At 39.0% G+C, this 18,482-nt stretch overlaps 1 protein-coding gene across 1 annotated transcript in view; it reads left to right on the plus strand.

The window, feature by feature from the left end:
• Positions 1–3,387, plus strand: part of NFYB (nuclear transcription factor Y subunit beta) — a 25,767-nt gene extending 22,380 nt beyond the window's left edge. Inside the window, exons 5-7 of the mRNA XM_019651859.1 lie at positions 726–807; positions 1,606–1,685; positions 2,249–3,387. Coding sequence (XP_019507404.1) covers positions 726–807; positions 1,606–1,685; positions 2,249–2,281 — 195 coding nt within the window. The 3' untranslated portion in view covers positions 2,282–3,387. The remainder of the gene's footprint in view (positions 1–725; positions 808–1,605; positions 1,686–2,248) is intronic.
• The last annotated feature ends 15,095 nt before the right edge of the window (positions 3,388–18,482 follow it).

Consider the following 18,482-nt stretch of genomic DNA (forward strand, 5'->3'; position numbering starts at 1 on the left):
CTTAGCTGTAGAGGGCAGTGTCACTGGCCCTCATATGTGGGATCTGAACCGGGGCTCTCTGGCGTCCCAAGCCAGTTCTTAACCATCGTGCCACTCAAAGTATTTTCTTAATGTCTTTAGTGTTAGCATATCATTAAATTAGTGATAGCTGCATGGGTTGATTAAAGTAGGAAGAGAAGATGTAAATTCTTCACAGTACTTTTCCAAATCTTCAGTGTCATAGAACCTTAGAGCATATGGAAATGTAGAGATTTTTGGTCCAAACTGTCATTTTGATTTAGAAAATTTGAACTCCAAACTTGCAGTTACAATACTGCCCAGTTGGCTGAGAGCTGTCTATGTAATTAAATGATAAACTTGGATTATTTGTAGATTTATAAGCTGAATATTTATAGTATTTTACAGACTATTTCATCTATAGAGTTCTCTTTTCCTTTTGATGTAGTATGGAATTAGAATAATTTCTTTATTTTTACCCATAAATATTTTAGGTGTTGTAAGTCATTATGAAGTCATTATTAACACTGTCTTGTGATGATTACTACTTATATAAAAAGCTGGCATTTTTATAGGGCCTCTTCATATGTAATTAACCAGAAGTGTTAATACTCTGTGTAATGTTTGTAAAAATAGAAGCTCCTAATTTTAGGAAATAAGTAAGCAGTCTAATTTAGAAAACTGTGTTTTGAATAGTGGTGATGACCTTTTTGGTTTTCCTTCCCCAGGCTATGAAAGGAGAGAAAGGAATTGGCGGAGCAGTCACAGCTACAGACGGACTAAGTGAAGAACTAACAGAGGAGGCATTTAGTAAGCAGCGCTGTGACACATTTATGCAACTAGATTTGTTCTTAACAGTTCATGTAGCTTGTTAGCGGTGATTTAGTATTGCAGATATTAATACTTAAAGTCTGCAGTGGTACTTTAGGAATATCAGTATTTTGACGTAGCACAATCTGGAATCATTCTTATTCGTTCATGCCCCTTGTATTTGAAGCCAGTGAGGGATAAGTGGCAAATTTTAATTCGGCAGGCATTGTGATCGCTCAGCAGTAGTTCTGATTTCCATCGCCCTTAGTTTTTGGCGTAAGACTCATATGAGACAGGAATGCTGAGCATTGTAGGTTTAAATACATTTGAACTGGTTTCTTTTTTAAAAAATCATCATATTGTAATATTGGTGAAATAGAAGGTCTGTGGTTGATTGTATTTCTCGTGTAAAATTTATATGTATATGTTTTCTGTTTCTCGGACGTAAAATATATACTGCTTAGTTACTTAAGTGTTGCTTCCAGCCACGCCTCAGGGTGTAGGTCTACCCGGGAAGCAGAAACTCAGTCGAGTCTTTCTGCAGATTTGTACACTTGGGTAATCAGCTAACGTACACTTCAGAGAACTAAAGATTCAGAAAATCAAAAATGGTATAGAAGAAATGTGCTTTTTAAGGAGCTTTTTTTAAAATGGAAAATTTGGGGGGTTAGGATTTTGCCCAAGATGACACTGATAAGCAACAGAATTGTAATTAAGACATGAATGGCATGACCTCAAGTTTCAGGCCAAGAAAGCGGATGCAGTCCTTTTCTCACTTGAACCTTTTCTGTCTTTTAGCTAACCAGTTACCAGCTGGCTTAATAACTGCAGATGGTCAACAACAAAACGTTATGGTTTACACAACATCATATCAACAGGTAGAGTACTTTCTTTGTATTTTAAATTATTATTATTTTTAAGAAATTTTATTGGGGAACAGTGTATTTTTCCAGGACCCATCAGCTCCAAGTCAAGTAGTTGTCTTTAATGTAGTTGTGGAGGTTGCAGCTCCTTGGCTCATGTGGGAATCTAATTGGCAACCTTGGTGTTATGAGCCTGCGCTCCAACCACCTGAGCTAATCGGCCGCCCCTTAAATTATTTTTAAAATTGATTATATCTATTGATTTTTATCACAGGTAGTTAATTTCAACATATTAAGAACCTGAAAAAGAAGGTTGTTAAAAGTTGGTTTCTCAAAATATGTAACTGTGTATAGTGTTCTTTTCATGGTTAAAAATATATACACACACATTCATATTTGCATAGATTTCTAGAAAGATACACAATTAACAAAGTAGCTCCCATGGGTAGAGAGAATGGAGATTTGGGGTGGACTCATTTTTCATTGTCTATTGTTTTTATTCACTGAATGCTTATAATATGCATAAGTTACTTTGAAACTAACATTTCTTTAATTCTTGTCAATTTAAACTTGCTTAGATTTCTGGTGTTCAGCAAATTCAATTTTCATGATCTGAAGAAGTGATGGAATGGCGAGTATAGAGAAGCAAGCGATCTCTATGCTCTGGAGCAGAGACATCAGAAGGAAGTGACTGGTGAAAGGGTGTCTCTTTGTATATTAAATAGCTGTAATGTAGCTTCCTGATGCTTGACTAATTGAGGTGTTAATTCTGACTTGAGAATCTTTTTCATGAATGATTTTAAAGAAAAATTTGGATTTTAAAGGTATTAAAATATTTTTGTTTTGTACGAGAGTTTGTTGCTCTGTATGACTCCTGGATGCATTGTATATTGCAATTTATTACTGTCAGAGATTTGTAGACAGTTTCTTATTTTCATATTGAATCATGTTACTTTTGTAATTCAAGTAAGCAGCTGGGTTAATTCATGATGTTTGCCCTTTTAATAAAATATAAGGGTAGAGTTCATTTTGAATGCAAGTTGCCTTTATTATAAATTTGAGTTTGTCTTGGTTATATAATATCTTGCATGATAACCTAGCTAGATTTTTAGCATTTGCCATATTTATTAAAATTAATTTTTTGGTAAAACATTCATAGCTTAAGTAAGCAGCACCATTTTTAAAAAAATGTAATTGGAAATCAGTGTGAATGCAGAAGCAGTTATTGTCTGCCCGATTAAACCTGGTGCCCATTAACAGTGTTTACACTGTTCATTGTGCCTGTTCAGATAGTTTCAGTTTATTGGCGCTCTGTTAAGACTAAATTTGTTTATGAGTTACATTATTATGAGTGTTGGAATTCATTTAAGTTTAATGCAATCCTAGTGCTCTTGAAATGGTGCCCGTTTCATTTAGTATATGATTTTTTTCCAAAGCATATCTTCAAATACTATAGTATCCTCTTCCAGAGGAGGAATTTTCTAGTCTGATGGTAAATGTCTTCATTTTACCTTTTTAATTGAAATGTCAAGTTTCCTATTATACTATGGGAACCAAGAAACGTCAGACATCATTGTGTGTACACAGACCTTTGTGTGCATGGGTGAGTGAATGACATGAAGAACAGAGTGAGTGCCATGAACGGTGTAAAGTAGAAGCCGCCAACGTCCAGTGTGCTGTCTTGATCTTCGCAATAAACTCAACTTAGATAATGTAACGTCGTATAATTTAGTAGTATGTACTTGGGCTGTTACTTTTTTCAAGTGAGGATGTGTATGTTTTCATCTGTTCTTTCAGATGATAATTAACTTTTTGTTTTAATATCAATAGTTGCTATTTTGTAGTTTGCTTAAAAGGGAGGGAGCTTGAGTGAAGGTCATTTTGGAAGGACACTCATATTTGTAAGGTAGAAGAATTTCCCAGATGTAGGCTGAACAGAAACATTTACTTTGCCAGAAGGAGCCTTTGGGGGCATATCTGGACTAATCTAAGGTTAAATACTCCTTTACTACCGTTCCCATTTAAAACCTAATCTTCATTACAGAGAATTCAAATAAGCAAAAAAAACAAATGGATGAGGCGTGGTTAAGCAAAATCATCCATCATCCTACTGTGTTGAAATAACCAATGTTAATATTTTGGTAAATATCATTTGTACTTTTACTTTGCTAAATATGTATATTTTTATAAAACTAGGCTGATACTTGCATACTGTTTCATAACCTGCTTTTTTCACTTAATATACTGTGAACATCTTAGGTTATTACACAGTCTTCTATTTTTATTCCTCTATTCTATTGTATGGCTGAACCATAATTTATTTAATCTTCTGTAGGACATTTTGACTATACATCTTTTCAGTTATAAACAACACTTCACTGAATCTGATGTACATCCATGACTGTTTTTTTAAGATAATTTCTTAGAAGTAGAATTGCTGGGTCAAAAGCTACACAAAATTTTAAGGTTTTTTGATACATATAAGTGTATTTTTGAAATATCTTTCATTTGATCCATGTAGTATGTTACTATATAAGTGATAAAAAGCACTTGGTCTTTGGTTATCAGATTCTTTCCCTAAAATTAAAGATTGGGTTATATTTAAGAATCAAGATAAAGAAAAATGAGATGACTTTAAAATTGATATCAATGTATACCAAAACAAATTTCTAAATAATCTGCTGCTAGTACTAATGCTTTAAAGTAGGTAAAATCAGGTCAGCTTTGGGTTATGTGGTCTTCAGGCCCTCCTGCATATGTCACGTCCATAATCTTACACACAGAAGAGGTCGTGTTGGCTTCTTACCTGGGCTCTGTTGCATTGAATTGAATGCCATGTTTTATTTGCCTCTGGATTTTAAGTATATAAGCTCCTACATTAACCTAAAAGTGGTTTTTTTGGGGGTTTTTTTTTTTATAACTGCATATTGTTTTTATGAGTATCTAAGAGAGAAATGAACTTCAGTGACTAAGACATAGATAGAAGAAGGGACTTTAGTAGCTTCTATTTACCTCATTACAGAGGAGATGCTTTATTTCAGACTTGTTTTAAATGCTGCCTTCCTAATGTCATATACTTGGTATGATGATGTTTTAAGCTGTTTGTATTTCTTTCCCTCCTGCAGTGTAATACCTTTTTTCTAAAACGTGCCTTATTGCCTGTTTTCTGGATTTGGATTGTCTTAGTGAGTAAAGGAATACCAGTTCCCTTTAGTAGTGCTAATTGAACATAGTTGTGAGGGTCCAACTACAAGAATATCGACAGCAATAGCAATTAGGTGTGAAAACCAAATCAAGTAGTTTCTACCATTTGACAAGAATAAAATCTTACAGTGCAGGTTTTTAAAAAAAATACTTTTTCTCTTAGGGAAAGTTATTATGTTATCAACAGTCAAAAACAGGACAATATTTGTTGCTTTATGTGATAAAATATACTTTTGAGTCACTCAAATAAGTGATGCTGGGCAAGATTTATGCCAGAGGCTAGTCTATTTTAAATGTGTAGTTTTGGTCTCCCTGAATTAGATAACTTACATATTAATTTATATATATTGACCTTAAACTCATATTAAGTCATATACGGTGTGCTCATGAGTAAATATTAGAACAACCCTCTGACTTTGTTTTTCAAGGAGCTGTACTAGACTGTCTCAAAAAATACTTTTTTTTTTTTTTTAGCTGAGCCGTCCTGCCACCTGTTGGCAGCTCAGCAGCAGCTCAGCTCGGGCCGGGACTCGAACCAGCGACACTGTTGCTCAGAGCCCGCACTCTTGAGTGAGCTATTAACTGAGCCACTTGGCCAGCCCTAAAAATACTCAGTTTTGATTTATCATTACTTTCAGAGCTGGGAATGTTACTTAGCGCACTTCACTAAATTGAGCTTCATGCTTGTCTTCTCCAGGCACCCTGATTTATTGTCTCCGTGAGCCAAGTTCTTTGCCTCCTTCTACCCCCCTGTTGTGGCCTTAAACACATATACTTCCCTCTGCCTAATACATTCTTTCTTTCCCTCTGCCTGGCTAAGTCCCACATGTCCTTCAGGTCTCAGCTTAAATTTCAGGAAAGCCTTTAAAACTTCTGTAAAAACTTTATATTAATCGCCAAATTCAGAAAATAGCACCACCCCAAACTGAGTAGTTTTGTAACAGCCTAACATAGCTGGCTGCTGTAGCCCCTTAGATATTTCTTTGAAGGATATGCTTTTTATACCTGATTTTAAGGAATTTAAAACCATTAGGCGGAATCCTTTAAACACTGGGTAGATGGCTGAAAACAATTTGCTGGGCAAAGTTAGTCACAACAGGACTGCTTTTCAGGCAGGGCAGGTATGTCAACAAGCCTTCTTCGTGCATACGCGTGTATAACGCTCAACGCTAGGTTTACAAGAAACCAAACCCAAATCCTTATTTCAGACCAAAGCAATCACTAATCAACACAAAGATGTAATATTTGGGTTACCAGCCATATAAGGGAAATGACAGAGGCATTTCTTTGGAAGAGAGAACAACTTTAAAAAAATGGTTTCTTACTATACGTTTCCAACCTTACAGGTAGCAGTCCCATAAAGTGCTATGTTGCAGGACAGTGCAAAGGAGGGAACCAGCATCCTAGAGTTCTATATAGACTACAAACCACCTGTTTCTTACTTACGTCAAATGTGAAGTAAAGCAGATTTTAATTTAGACTTCAATTCCAAGAGTAAGGCAGTCTAGATACCCTCAATAACTCCCAGTTTACAAAACCAAATGCTGAATAAAATTGAAGCAACAATGTAAAGTAATATTAAATAATATAAAATATACTCAAATGCATCACTGAGTTGACATGAAAATAATTCATCTGCAAAACTCTAAAAATGAAGTGAAAATAGGAAACCGGTGAGGTGAGCTGGCACCAAAGCCTGCTTTTCCCCCAAGAGTTCTGTTGAACTCTGGGGACCATGAAACAGCCATGGAGCGGGGACTGGACATAAAGCCCAGGACTCACTGGGGTCTAGATGGACCATCACAGAAGTGGGCAGTAAGGAGCTTTGCCTGTCTTAATTTTGGTGTTGGAGAGGGATAAGTCACCAGCACCCTCAAATTCATAATCAAAGGCCAGCCCTCAAGGTTTGTGATCTGAAGTCACAGAACCTTCAATCTGATGAGAACAGTGGTTTCAGGTCAGTAGTCCCTGAGTGTCTGGCAGAGCAGATTCTCTCAAGGATCTCAATTTCAGTCCATACTTCAAATAATTCCTATTTTCCAAAGAAGGTAAACTTAAAATATCACTAAACACAAGGCAAAATGACACCAAAAGTGAAAAACAACACAGTTTATACAACAGTAGAATCACCCACAAAGACTAATGGTATCAACATAAGAAAAATTAATGATGTGTAAAGGAGTAGAAAGAAGCATGGAAAACATGAATAGTAAGCAAAAGATTACACAGAAAATGAGATTTAAAAAAAAAAGATTTTATTGGGGGAGGGGAACAGCATTGGGGAATCGGTGAAGGGGAACAGACAACTTGCTGTCCTTTTGTTCTTCAGTCTAGTTGTGGAGGACGTCGCTTCACTGGCCCATGTTGCTATTATTGCGCTCTTCCCAGGTGAAGCAGTCGCTCGCTGGCCATTGGACGGTCACTCATGGCAGCCCACTGCAGCAGGGGCTGCAGCCTACGCTGTCACTGGTGACTCATGGCAGCCCAGCTCCAAGTCGAGCTGTTGTTCACCATCTTAGCTGTAGAGGGCGCAGCGTCACTGGCCCCCATGTGGGATCCAGACTGGGGCCCTGCTGCTCAGAGCTGGCATCCCAAGCCAACTCTTAACCAACATGCCACTCGGCTGGCAAACAAGGAGATTTTTAAACCAAATAGGACTCAAGAAGATAACTGAAAATAAAAACACAACAAATAGAGGAGCGGAAGAAAGAATAAGAAAATGAAAAATGAAAGACAAGGAAAAAGGGCAGAAGTGGACAAAAATGACACATGAGGAGGACCTAGAAATCCAACTTATATTTGTACTCACAATAAATATAAATGTACTAAACTATCCAGTTAAAAAGATAGATTTTCTTTGGCCTTATCTTTTAAGTGTGTCTCCTGCAAACTCAAAATATATGGCCAAAGAAAGACAGGATATTCAGATAAAGACTAACCAAAATATTGTTATGGTAAGAACAATAACAACAAAACAAGGCAACAAGCAGTCACAGAGACAGAGTCACTACATAATCATAACAGGTTCAATTCACCAGGGAAGATAGAAAAATTCTAAAATTAGTATGCCTCTAATAATATCTCCGTCCCCCCCCCCAATAAAGGCAAATACAACCTCAAGTGAAATTAAGAAATCTACCATAATGAGATCTTGAGACTCCAGGAAAAAAGAAATCAAGTATAACGTAAATCGATAAAGAGAAGATCTGTACAGCACAACTAAGAAGTTTGATCTAATGGATACGATACTCCACAGTTGGGGAATACACACTCTTTTCAAGAATACGTGGAACATGTAGAGAACTGGTCACATAATAAATCATAAAGCTATTCTCAAATTTCAGAAAACTGAAATCTTATAGTCCATATACTCTGGCAAAATTATAATAGAAATAAAGATTAAGACAACTACAACATACCCCTGGCATTTGCAAATAACTTCTAAAATAACTAATGGGTTTAATATTCAAATCTCTGGAAGGATTAAAGGGAAAAAAAGTAAATAGGTAAATAGGAATAATAAGTAAATAAATAAATAAATAAACAAGTAAATAGGAATGGAAAAGGGTCATAACTACAGATGCTGTGAAAACTGAAAAGATAGATAACATGGATAACTTCATATCAAAAAAATTTTAAACCAAGATGAAATAGAGAAATCCCTAAAAATTAAGCAAAGCTGACTCAATAATATAAAATTCTAATAATCCTATAACCCTTAATGAAATGGAATCAATAGTTAAAATTCTCAATAGTTAAAATTCTTCTCTTAATGACCAATGGCTTTCAAGACAAGGTCCATGACCATATGGGGGGAAGGGGTCCCAGTCAAGATGGCGCAGTAGGTAAATGCTGTGCTCACCTCTCTCGCGACCGCATCAAATTTACAACTAAACTACAAAACAACCGTCATTGAGAATTGCCTAAAATCTTGCTGAACCGAACCCCTACAACTAAAGAAATGCAGAAGAAACCACCTCAGGACTGGTAGGAGAGGCAGTGACGCAGAACAGGCTGGTCTCACACCCATGTGTGACCATTAAAAATCGGGAGTGATAGCTTGGCTGTAGTGGATCCCTGCCTATCCCTACCCCACCCCACCCTCACCCCCACCGGAGGAGTAAGAGGTCCCAGCCCCACCCCAGCCCAGGGATCTAGTGCCGGGAGAGAAGTCCCCATAATTTCTGGTTGTGAAAACCAGGAGATTGTGACTGAGACGGAGGGTGGCTGGAATCCCAGGCCTTCCTCCTAGACCACGCACAGACTTACTCACCAAGGGAATCACTGGCTCTGAGCTCCAGCACTGGGGCAGCAGCTGGAAAGGTGGCAGGAACATATGGGGGCAAACTGAGTTGTCTGACTTTAGGATGAGGGCTGGAGGGACAGCTTTCTCCCGACAGAGGAGCTGGCAGGAGCCCAGTTTCTTTGTTGAGCCCATTCCCTTCCTGTGCAGCTGCCATATCTGAGTCTCTGTCAAGCTGGCTAACGCTGTTCTGTTCATTTGCCACGCCCTGGTGATTCGAGACCACGCCCTGCCCAACTTTCAGGCACATCCATGCTGCTTCCAGTGGCTTCTTTTGCCTTAGCTCATGCTGCAGAGATTCCTAGCGTCTCTCAAAGGCTTGTGGAACCCAGACAAGCAGTAACTGGCTTGAGCTTGTCCTGTACCTTTGGCTGCGCAGCCCTAAGCCCAGTACTAGCGGCAGCTGGCGTTGGTTTGCAGCTTGGCCTCTTGAGGCACTTCTAAGCATGACATAGACAGCAGTCATCTGCAGATTTCTTTGTGGCTCCTGCCAGGTGGCCCCAGGTGGGGCTTGGGCAACTGCTGAACTTGACTTGCAGCGGGTCCCCTCTGATGTGGCATTGAGACTGACGCCCCAAGTGGCCAGCTTTGAAACCAGCTGAAGCATCACCCAGCCACCTCCAAGAACAAAACACCCAAGGGGAGGATTGGGCAGACACCAGAGACTTGCTGAGGCAGATTCTGCTCTGTAAGGTCAGCCCCTGCATAGCTTCTCCACTGTAGTCAAGGCCAGTCCTCACAACCAATGAATCTGAGGGTCAATCCCTCCCATTGATGTACAAATAGTGACCAAAGCTCAACTACAAGAGGAGGGCTCACACAACCCACACAAGGGACACACCTGGAGTGCGTGGCTCAAGTCACCAGGAAGACTTTGCCACTGCACCCCGCAGGACACCTATCACATAAGGCCACTCTACTAAGACCGGAAAACATAGCAGCCCTACACAGTACATAAAAACAAATACAGAGAGGCAGGCAAAATGGAGAGACAAAGAAACATATCCCAAATAAAAGAACAGAACTAAACAAAACGGAGATTAGTTATCTACCAGATGAAGAGTTCCAAACACTGGTTATAAGGATGCTCAATGATCTCAGGGAGAACTTCAGCAAAGAGATAGGAAACATAAAAATAGAGATAGAAAACATATAGGGAATCAATGATAGGTTAGATGAAGCAGAGGATTGAACCAGTGATATATTGGATTGTCAGAAAAGTCATGATGCATTTTTGCAATGAAAAACAGAAAAATACATCATGACTTTTTCAACAACCCAGTAGAAGATTAGGTAGCAGAAAACACCCAATCAGTACAGCAAAAAGAAAAAAGAATCCAAAAAACAGGAAAGTTTAAGGGGACTCTGGGACAACATCAAGCATACCAACATTCACAGTATAGGGGTACCAGAAGGAGAAGAAAGAGAGAGCAAGGAATTGAAAAGCTTTTTGAAGAAATAATGACAGAAAATTTCCCTAACCTGGCAAAGGAAATAGATATACAAGTTCAGGAAACACAGAGAGTCCCAAACAAGATGAACCCAAATAGGCTCATACCAAGACACATCATAATTAAAATGCCAAAGATTAAAGACAAAAAAAGAATCTTACAGTTTCCCCAAAAATAAGACCTAGCTGGAAAATAAGCCCTTGCATGATTTTAGGTGCCAAAATATGGCACCTTGGCATACTGAATATTTTAAGCTGAAGGAATTTGTGGAAAAGGCACCCTTCTCCCTGAAACAGGTCATAAAACCCTCATGTGAGGGGTGCGTGCCCTCCATATCCTGGAGGAATCATGCTAGGGCTTCTTCTCTGGCTAGGTCTTATTTTCGGGGAAACATGGTAAAAGTAGCAAGAGAAAAGCAGTTAGTTACCTGCAAGGGAACCTCCATAAGACTGTCAGCTGATTTCTCAACAGTAACTTTGCAGGCCAGAAGGGATTGGCAGGAAATATTCAACGTGATGAAAAGCAAGAGCCTAGAACCAATATTACTCTACTCAGCAAAGCTATCACTTAAAATCAAAGGACAGATAAAGAGCTTCCCAGACAAGAAAAAGCTAAAGGAGTTCATCACCACCAAACCAGTATTACAAGGAATCTTAGAGGGACTTCTTTAAGATGAAAGAAAAAAAAATTAAAAATATGAATAAAATGGCAATAACTACATACCTATCAACAACTATTTTCACTGTAATTGGATTAAATGCTCCAATCAAAAGACAGGGGGGCTGAATGGATAAGAAAACAAGTCCCCTAGATGCTGCCTACAAAGAGATGCACTTCAGATTGAAAGACACACACAGTCTGAAAGTAAAGGGATAGAAAAAGATATTTCATGAAAGTGAAAACAAAAAAGCTGAGGTAGCAATACTTATAACAGACAAAACGGACTTTAAAACAAAGGCTGTAACAAGAGACAAAGAAGGACATGGTAATCCCACCTCTGGGTATTTATCCGACCAAACCCAAAATTGTACTTGGAGGGGACATGCTCATCCATATGTTCATTGCAGCATTATTTACAATGGCCAAGATATGAAGGCAACCTGGGTGTCCACCGATGGATGAATGAATAAAGAAGAGCTGGTACATATATACAATGGAATATTACTCAGCCGTAAAAAGGAAATCTTGCCATCTGTAACAACATGGATGGACCAAAATGGTACTGTGCTGAATGTAATAAGTCAGCGAAGGACAAGTGTCATATATTTCAATTATAAGTGGAATCTAAAAAACAAAATACATAAATGAAAGAGAAATAGGGCTGGCCAGTGGCACGTTGGTTAAGAGTTGGCTTAGGATGCCAGCTCTGAGCAGCAGGGCCCCAGTTTGGATTCCACATGAGGGCCAGTGACGCTGCGCCCTCTACAGCTAAGATGCTGAACAACAGCTCAACCTGGAGCTGGGCTGCTGTGAGTCGCTGACGACGGCATAGGCTGCAGCCCCTGCTGCAGTGGGTTGCCATAATCTACCGTGAGCGGCCGGCAGTCGGCATGAGCTGCCAAGAGCCGTCGTGAGCAGCCGTCCAGAGGTCGGCAACCTGTCTGCCTCATTCGGGAAGAGATCAATGATAATACCAACATGGGCCAGTAAAGCGATGTCCTCCACAACTAGAGTGAAGAAGGACAGCAACTTGTCTGTTCCCCTTGCCTGATTCTCCAACGCTGTTCCCCTCTCTCAATTCCCCAATAAAATCTTAAGAAAAAAAAGAAAGAGAAACAAACTCATAGATACAGAGAACATTTTGATGGTTGCCAGATGGGATGTGGGTTGGGAGATATGAGAAAAGGGGAAGGGGTTAAGAAGTACAAACTGGCTGTTACACATAGTCATGGGGATGTGGGGTATAACATAATACAGACAATAATATTGTAATAACTATGTATGGTGTCACATGGGTGCTAGATCTATCGGGGTGATAGATGGGAGGGAGGTTGGGGTCAGGATGAAAAAGGTGAAGGGATTAAGAAATACAAATTGGGGGCCGGCCCAGTGGCTCGGTTGGTTAAGAGTTGGCTTAAGAGCGAGAGCTCTGAGGAACAGGGCTGCCAGTTCGATTCCCACATGGGCCAGTGACGCTGCGCTGGAGCTGAGCTGTCGCTGAGCTGCCAACAGGTGGCAGGATGGATCAGCTGGTGTAGCAACAAGACTGCCTGTTCGATGGTGGGCTACGCCCACCCACAACTAAGACTGAATTTGTCACTTTGAACTGAGCTGCCGCCTGGATGGCTCAGTGGATAGAGTGTGCTCTTTTAACAACAAGGCTGCCGGGTTCGACTCCAGCATGGGATGGTGGCTATGCCCACCCGCAACTAAGACTGAACACAGCACCCTGAACTTAGAGGCCACAAGCTTCTGATGAGAAGCCAGATGGCAACTGGCGCCCTCCATAACGAAGACTGAAGAACAACTTGGCTGGTCCCCTTCCCCAATTTCCCAACACTGTTCCCCTCCTCCAATTCCCCAATAAAATCTTAAAAAAAAACACACACAAATTGGTAGTTATAAAATAGTCATGGAGATATAAAGTATAGGGAATATAATCAATAATATGGTAATAACTATGTATAATGTCAGGTGGTACTAGTTAGGGGGATTACTTCCTAACTTATATAAATGTCCAACCACTATGCTGTACACTTGAAACTAATATAAAATAATATTGAATGTCAACTCTAATTGAAAAAATTTTAAAGTAGGGGAAAGATCAACAATATTGCGATAGCGTGGTACAGTGTCAGATGGTTGCTGGACTTACCATGATAATCACTTCTTTAGCATAGGGAATATCATCAATAATGTGATAATCTGTATAGTGCCAGGTGGGTACTGTTGAATAACTATGATTACACCTGAAACTAATACAATATTTTATGTTAGCTATATCTTAATAAAAATCTTTAAAAAAAAGACAAGGTCCAATCTTAAGCTCTTCCAGACAATTGAGCAACTCATTTCACAAGGCTGGTATAACCTTGATACCACAATAAGGCAATGACGGACATGAAAGCGGTATTATATGCTGATTTCACTCAGGAACATAGGAACAAACATCCTAAACAAAATATTGGCAAATTAAGTCCAGCAATGTACACACACACATACACACACACATACCATGACCAAGTTGGGCTTATCCTAGGAATTAAAGGTTGGTTCAATATTAAAAAGTCAATTACTATAATTTAATACATTAACATTAAAAGAAAGCAATTCCACCACTTAAATAGATGAGAAAATGCAATACAGTTCAACATCTATTCATAATCAAACCACTAGCAAACTAGAAATAGAAGACAGTGTCATTCACCTGATAAAGGTCATTTATAAGAAAAAAACCACTGGCCTGAAATACTGAAAGCATTCCGTTTAAATTGGGGCTAGGTAAGGGTGTTCATTATAAGTTCTTTTCAGCACTGTACAAGTCCTAGCCTGTGCAGAAATGTAAGAAGGAATTTTTTTAAAGTTATAAGCATCAGAGAGGAAGGAAACTTCCATGATTTGCACATCACATAAATATATAAAAAATGTAAAAGGGTATCTAGATACTTTATTAGAGCTAATAAAAATTTAGCATGATTGCTGGATCCAAAATCAACACATAGCAACAGTATATCTATAATCAGCAACAACCAGTTAGAATAGAAAGTGTAATTTTAAAAAATTTAACATAGTATTAAAAAATATAAAGCTCCTAGGAAGAAATCTAATAGAAGACAAGAAGGCCTTTATTGAGGAAAATTATTAAAATTTATTGAGAGATATTTAAAGACCAAATAAATGGAGAGATATACAATGTTTTTGGCTAGGAAGACTCATTATTGAAAAGACATTAATTTTCTCCAACTTGATCAACAGATTCAATACAATTACAAAAGATAATACACAAACTAGAAGATATATGCAACATGTTTAAATGACAAGGGATTGGTATCCAGAATATATAAAGAAATATGAATCAATGAAAAAAAGACACATACCCAATAGAAAAATGGGCAAAAGTCACGAACAGGTATTTCACAAAAGAGGAACACTTTTATATATGAAAAAAAACACTCAATTTCATTAGTAATCAGAGAAATGCAAATTAAGCCCACAGTAAGATACTATACAACAGCCATCTAATTGGCAAGTGTAAAAGACAGCCAAGACCAAGTGCTGCTAAGACGTGGAACAATGATCCTCAACCACTGCCAGGGAGTGTAAACCGGAACCGATGCTTTAGACCAAGTACAACCCGCTTCTCAGAGCAGCGGTTCTCAAAGTTTTGGTCTTAGAACCTTTTCACGCCCTTAAAAATTATTGACGACCTCAAATTGCTGTTGTTCGTGTAGGTCGTATTTATCCACATTTGTTGTATTAGAAATTAAAACAGGCATTTTCAAACACAAAAATACCCAAGTACACAATTGATTAGCTGTCAGAATGATGATGGTATACATCTGGAAAATATTTAAACTCGTGAAAAATGAGAGTGGAAAGGACAAATAATGTCTTTGAATTCTTGTGAAAATAGTTTTGTCCTCACGGATCTCTGGAAAGGATCTCAGGGACCCTCAGCGGTCCCTGGACCGCAGATTGAAAACCACTGCCCCAGAGCAGCTCTGCACATGTGCCTGAGGAGGCATGTACAAGGACTCATTCATTCCCCAAAGCATCTGCCTTGTGCCAGGCATTGCTCTAGACATGATAACGTCTGAACAGACAAAATCAGACAAAGCTCCCTGACTGTGTGGGCTTACACTGGCATCGGCAGAATGTTCACACCAGAATTGTTCATAATAGCCCAAAAATGAAAACAATCCAAATCTCCATGAACAGGAGAACCAATAAATTGTGGTATAGTCATGAAATGGAATACTATACAGCAGTGAAAACAAATACAGTTACATGCAGAAACATGGATGGGAATCTCAAAAACAGCTGTCAGAAAAAAGTCACAGAATACATACAGCATTAATACCACCTACACAACAGTTCAAAAACAGGTAAGTCTAAACAACATATTAGGGATACATATATAAGTAATAAGACCATAAATAAAAACATGGGAGTTATTAACAAAAAAACTCCAGAATAATGTTTACCTCGTGTGGTGTGTGTGAAGGGAGGACAAATGTAGGATTCTAGGTATCTGAAAATGTTCTAGTTTTGTTTTTTTTGTTTTTTTAGCTGAGTGATCCTGCCACCTGTTGGCAGCTCAGATCAGGCCGGGACTTGAACCGCTATTGCTCAGAGCTCACACTCTTGAGCGAGCTCTTAACTAACTGAGCCACTCGGCCGGCCCAAATGTTCTAGTTCTTAAGCTGATGGTTGAATGGATGTGTGATCATTCTACCTATTTCCCAACAAATACTTTAAAATAAAAGATATATAAGGTCATGCAATACAAAATTTCATTAACGAAGAGAGGGAATATCTCCTGATATTTTTGCTGCTGCTGTGCATTGCAAATCAGCCAATTACTGTAACTGGTGGGGATGAAGTCCATGATAATACAAAAAAAGGAATGAGTATGGGCGCTTCCTCACAGAAGGTCACTAGGTTCCCATAGGGTCAGGATCCAATGAGATTATATTATAAGCAGTATTACAGCACTGCTCTGCCAACGAGGCGGGGAGTCACGGGTGTGATTCTGGTTAATTGGTTACTTTGTTCACTGGGTAGAATTATTTGTATAAAGCTGGTAGATGATTTAGATCCCAAAATAAACTGACAAAGACATTGCCTCTTTACTGAACTCTGCTGACTTTCAAAAGTACAAATTCCCTTTGGCACATTCTTCTAATAATGCATTTGGTGTTAAGTAATCCAAAAACACAGGAAGTGCCAAACACAGGAAGTGCATGGTGGCTACTGACTGTCCACATTGATCGATAAGAGGTGCCAGGCTGGTCACACATGTCATAACAATTTTGCAATCATGTCTTTGCCAAGGTCATCACTGGTAGTGCCATTTTGCAAATTAAACAAGACACAGTTAAGGTGCCATTTCTCCTGATTCAGGATATTAGCTAAATTTTGGTATACAATTTAAAAATTAAAAAAAAAAATCTTGAAATGCTCGATCTATGCTCTGTACCCAAACAGGGCAGGTGAAAGTTCTCATTTTGAGCTAGGGATCTGGTGCAACAGGTAGCCTGTGCCCGGCAATAAGTGGCTGGCCACCCATGCCCAGGAAACGGGAAGCAGAAAGTGGATCCTCTGGGTCCAATCTCCCGAACTGGGTCTCACAAAAGGGTGCCAACTCATTAGCATTTCCAGACATGATGGTAGCTATTTAAAAAATCTCAGGCAGCTGTAAGGCCTAAAATCTTACCAATATTTAAGCTGGAACGGACAGTGCCACTAGGGGGCGCTAACCTACAGGGAGCGGGATTGTTGGACCTTCAGAACTCTGCTAACTCTTACATGTTGTGTGGCCGTAAGTGGCACACGCACACCATTGTTATATTAGATGGTAATTATCATACCTATAGCTTTTTCCTCTGTCTTCAAAAAGAAACAGAGAAATAAGGGAACCTAACCTTCCTCAAGTTCTTAGGGAGCTTCCATTCTATTTCCCCAGATACGAGGAGGTAGGCATAATCCTTTGGGTCAGAGCTGGACCTCTGTTGGACCATGATTTACTAGTGGAAAGAGTTACTCTATGTTCAAAACCAAATGCCAGCTGCTACCTTTATTTTTAACATGTATAATGCTCAGACACAAAGGGTTCTCTTTGTATCTTCCTCGTTCTCATGCTGAATGATGTATCCTTTAGTGTCTTGTCTCTGGGTGGTAAGGAGACCAGGGGAGTGGGTGGATGGGGGACCATTTCCTTCTCTGTTACAGCTTTCATATCTCATGTGCCACCAGTTCGTACTTTTTGCCCATTTATCTTCAGTGGCTGTATGTAAACACCCTCAACATCTCGCAGTACTCTGCAAAGGCTTTTTGTTGAGCCAGCAAATCAAATCAGGAAATAGGAAATCCTTCTGTCGCCTCCACAGCCTCATCTCTATGACTTCCTAGTCTTCCCTCTATTTAAGGCCAAAGGTTTCATAACCCTGTATTCTCAAGACTTTTGAATTTGAGGTACTGGCAGGAGTGGTTCAGATTGTGAATCTGATGAACTTCAGTACGAGGCCCTTGCTCAATGTAAGTTATCTAAGACACCAAATGTACAAAAGAATCTTACACTCCGCTTCAGAGGGACTTGCTGAGATTAACAGTCCCATGAGTGGTAATTTTCCTGATTTTAATTCTGCAGAGGACAGGAAAGAAGTAAATGGATACTAATAAGATACAGAAATCTACTTTGAACAAGGAAGTTGGTATCCTTGGATTTTACAGCCTTTTCTTTCTTTATTCAGTTTATAGAATTGATTGTTTCTCCACAGAATGTTGTATATGTTTTTACAGGCATGATAAAAACAAAGTCCTTTTCTGAGTTACAGGAATATATAAGTATAGGGATTCCCAACTATAACTGGGAAACTTGGAAGGTGTGCCAATGTCATCTCGTTTTCCAGTAGTGTAAGGATCCTTTGTCCTATAAGCTCAGAGGTGACAACAGTGACCTGACTTGATATGTAACTGACTCCAGTGCGGTTCTAATGCTGGTGTCCATGACCTCCAGCAGTTTCCTGTGCTTAAATATTAAGTAGGTAGTAGTTTTTTCTAATGTTAGACAATTGCCCATGCTTTCCGTGTATGGAAATCAGAAAGATTAACTTTAAAAATATTTTTGGCTTATTCTCCTGATCATCCAATGCTAAAAATCATAATCCAGCAATGCCCACTGATCTCATTAAG

The sequence above is a fragment of the Hipposideros armiger genome, unplaced genomic scaffold (assembly GCF_001890085.2).
Source record: "Hipposideros armiger isolate ML-2016 unplaced genomic scaffold, ASM189008v1 scaffold_168, whole genome shotgun sequence".
Taxonomy (NCBI): Eukaryota; Metazoa; Chordata; class Mammalia; order Chiroptera; family Hipposideridae; genus Hipposideros; species Hipposideros armiger.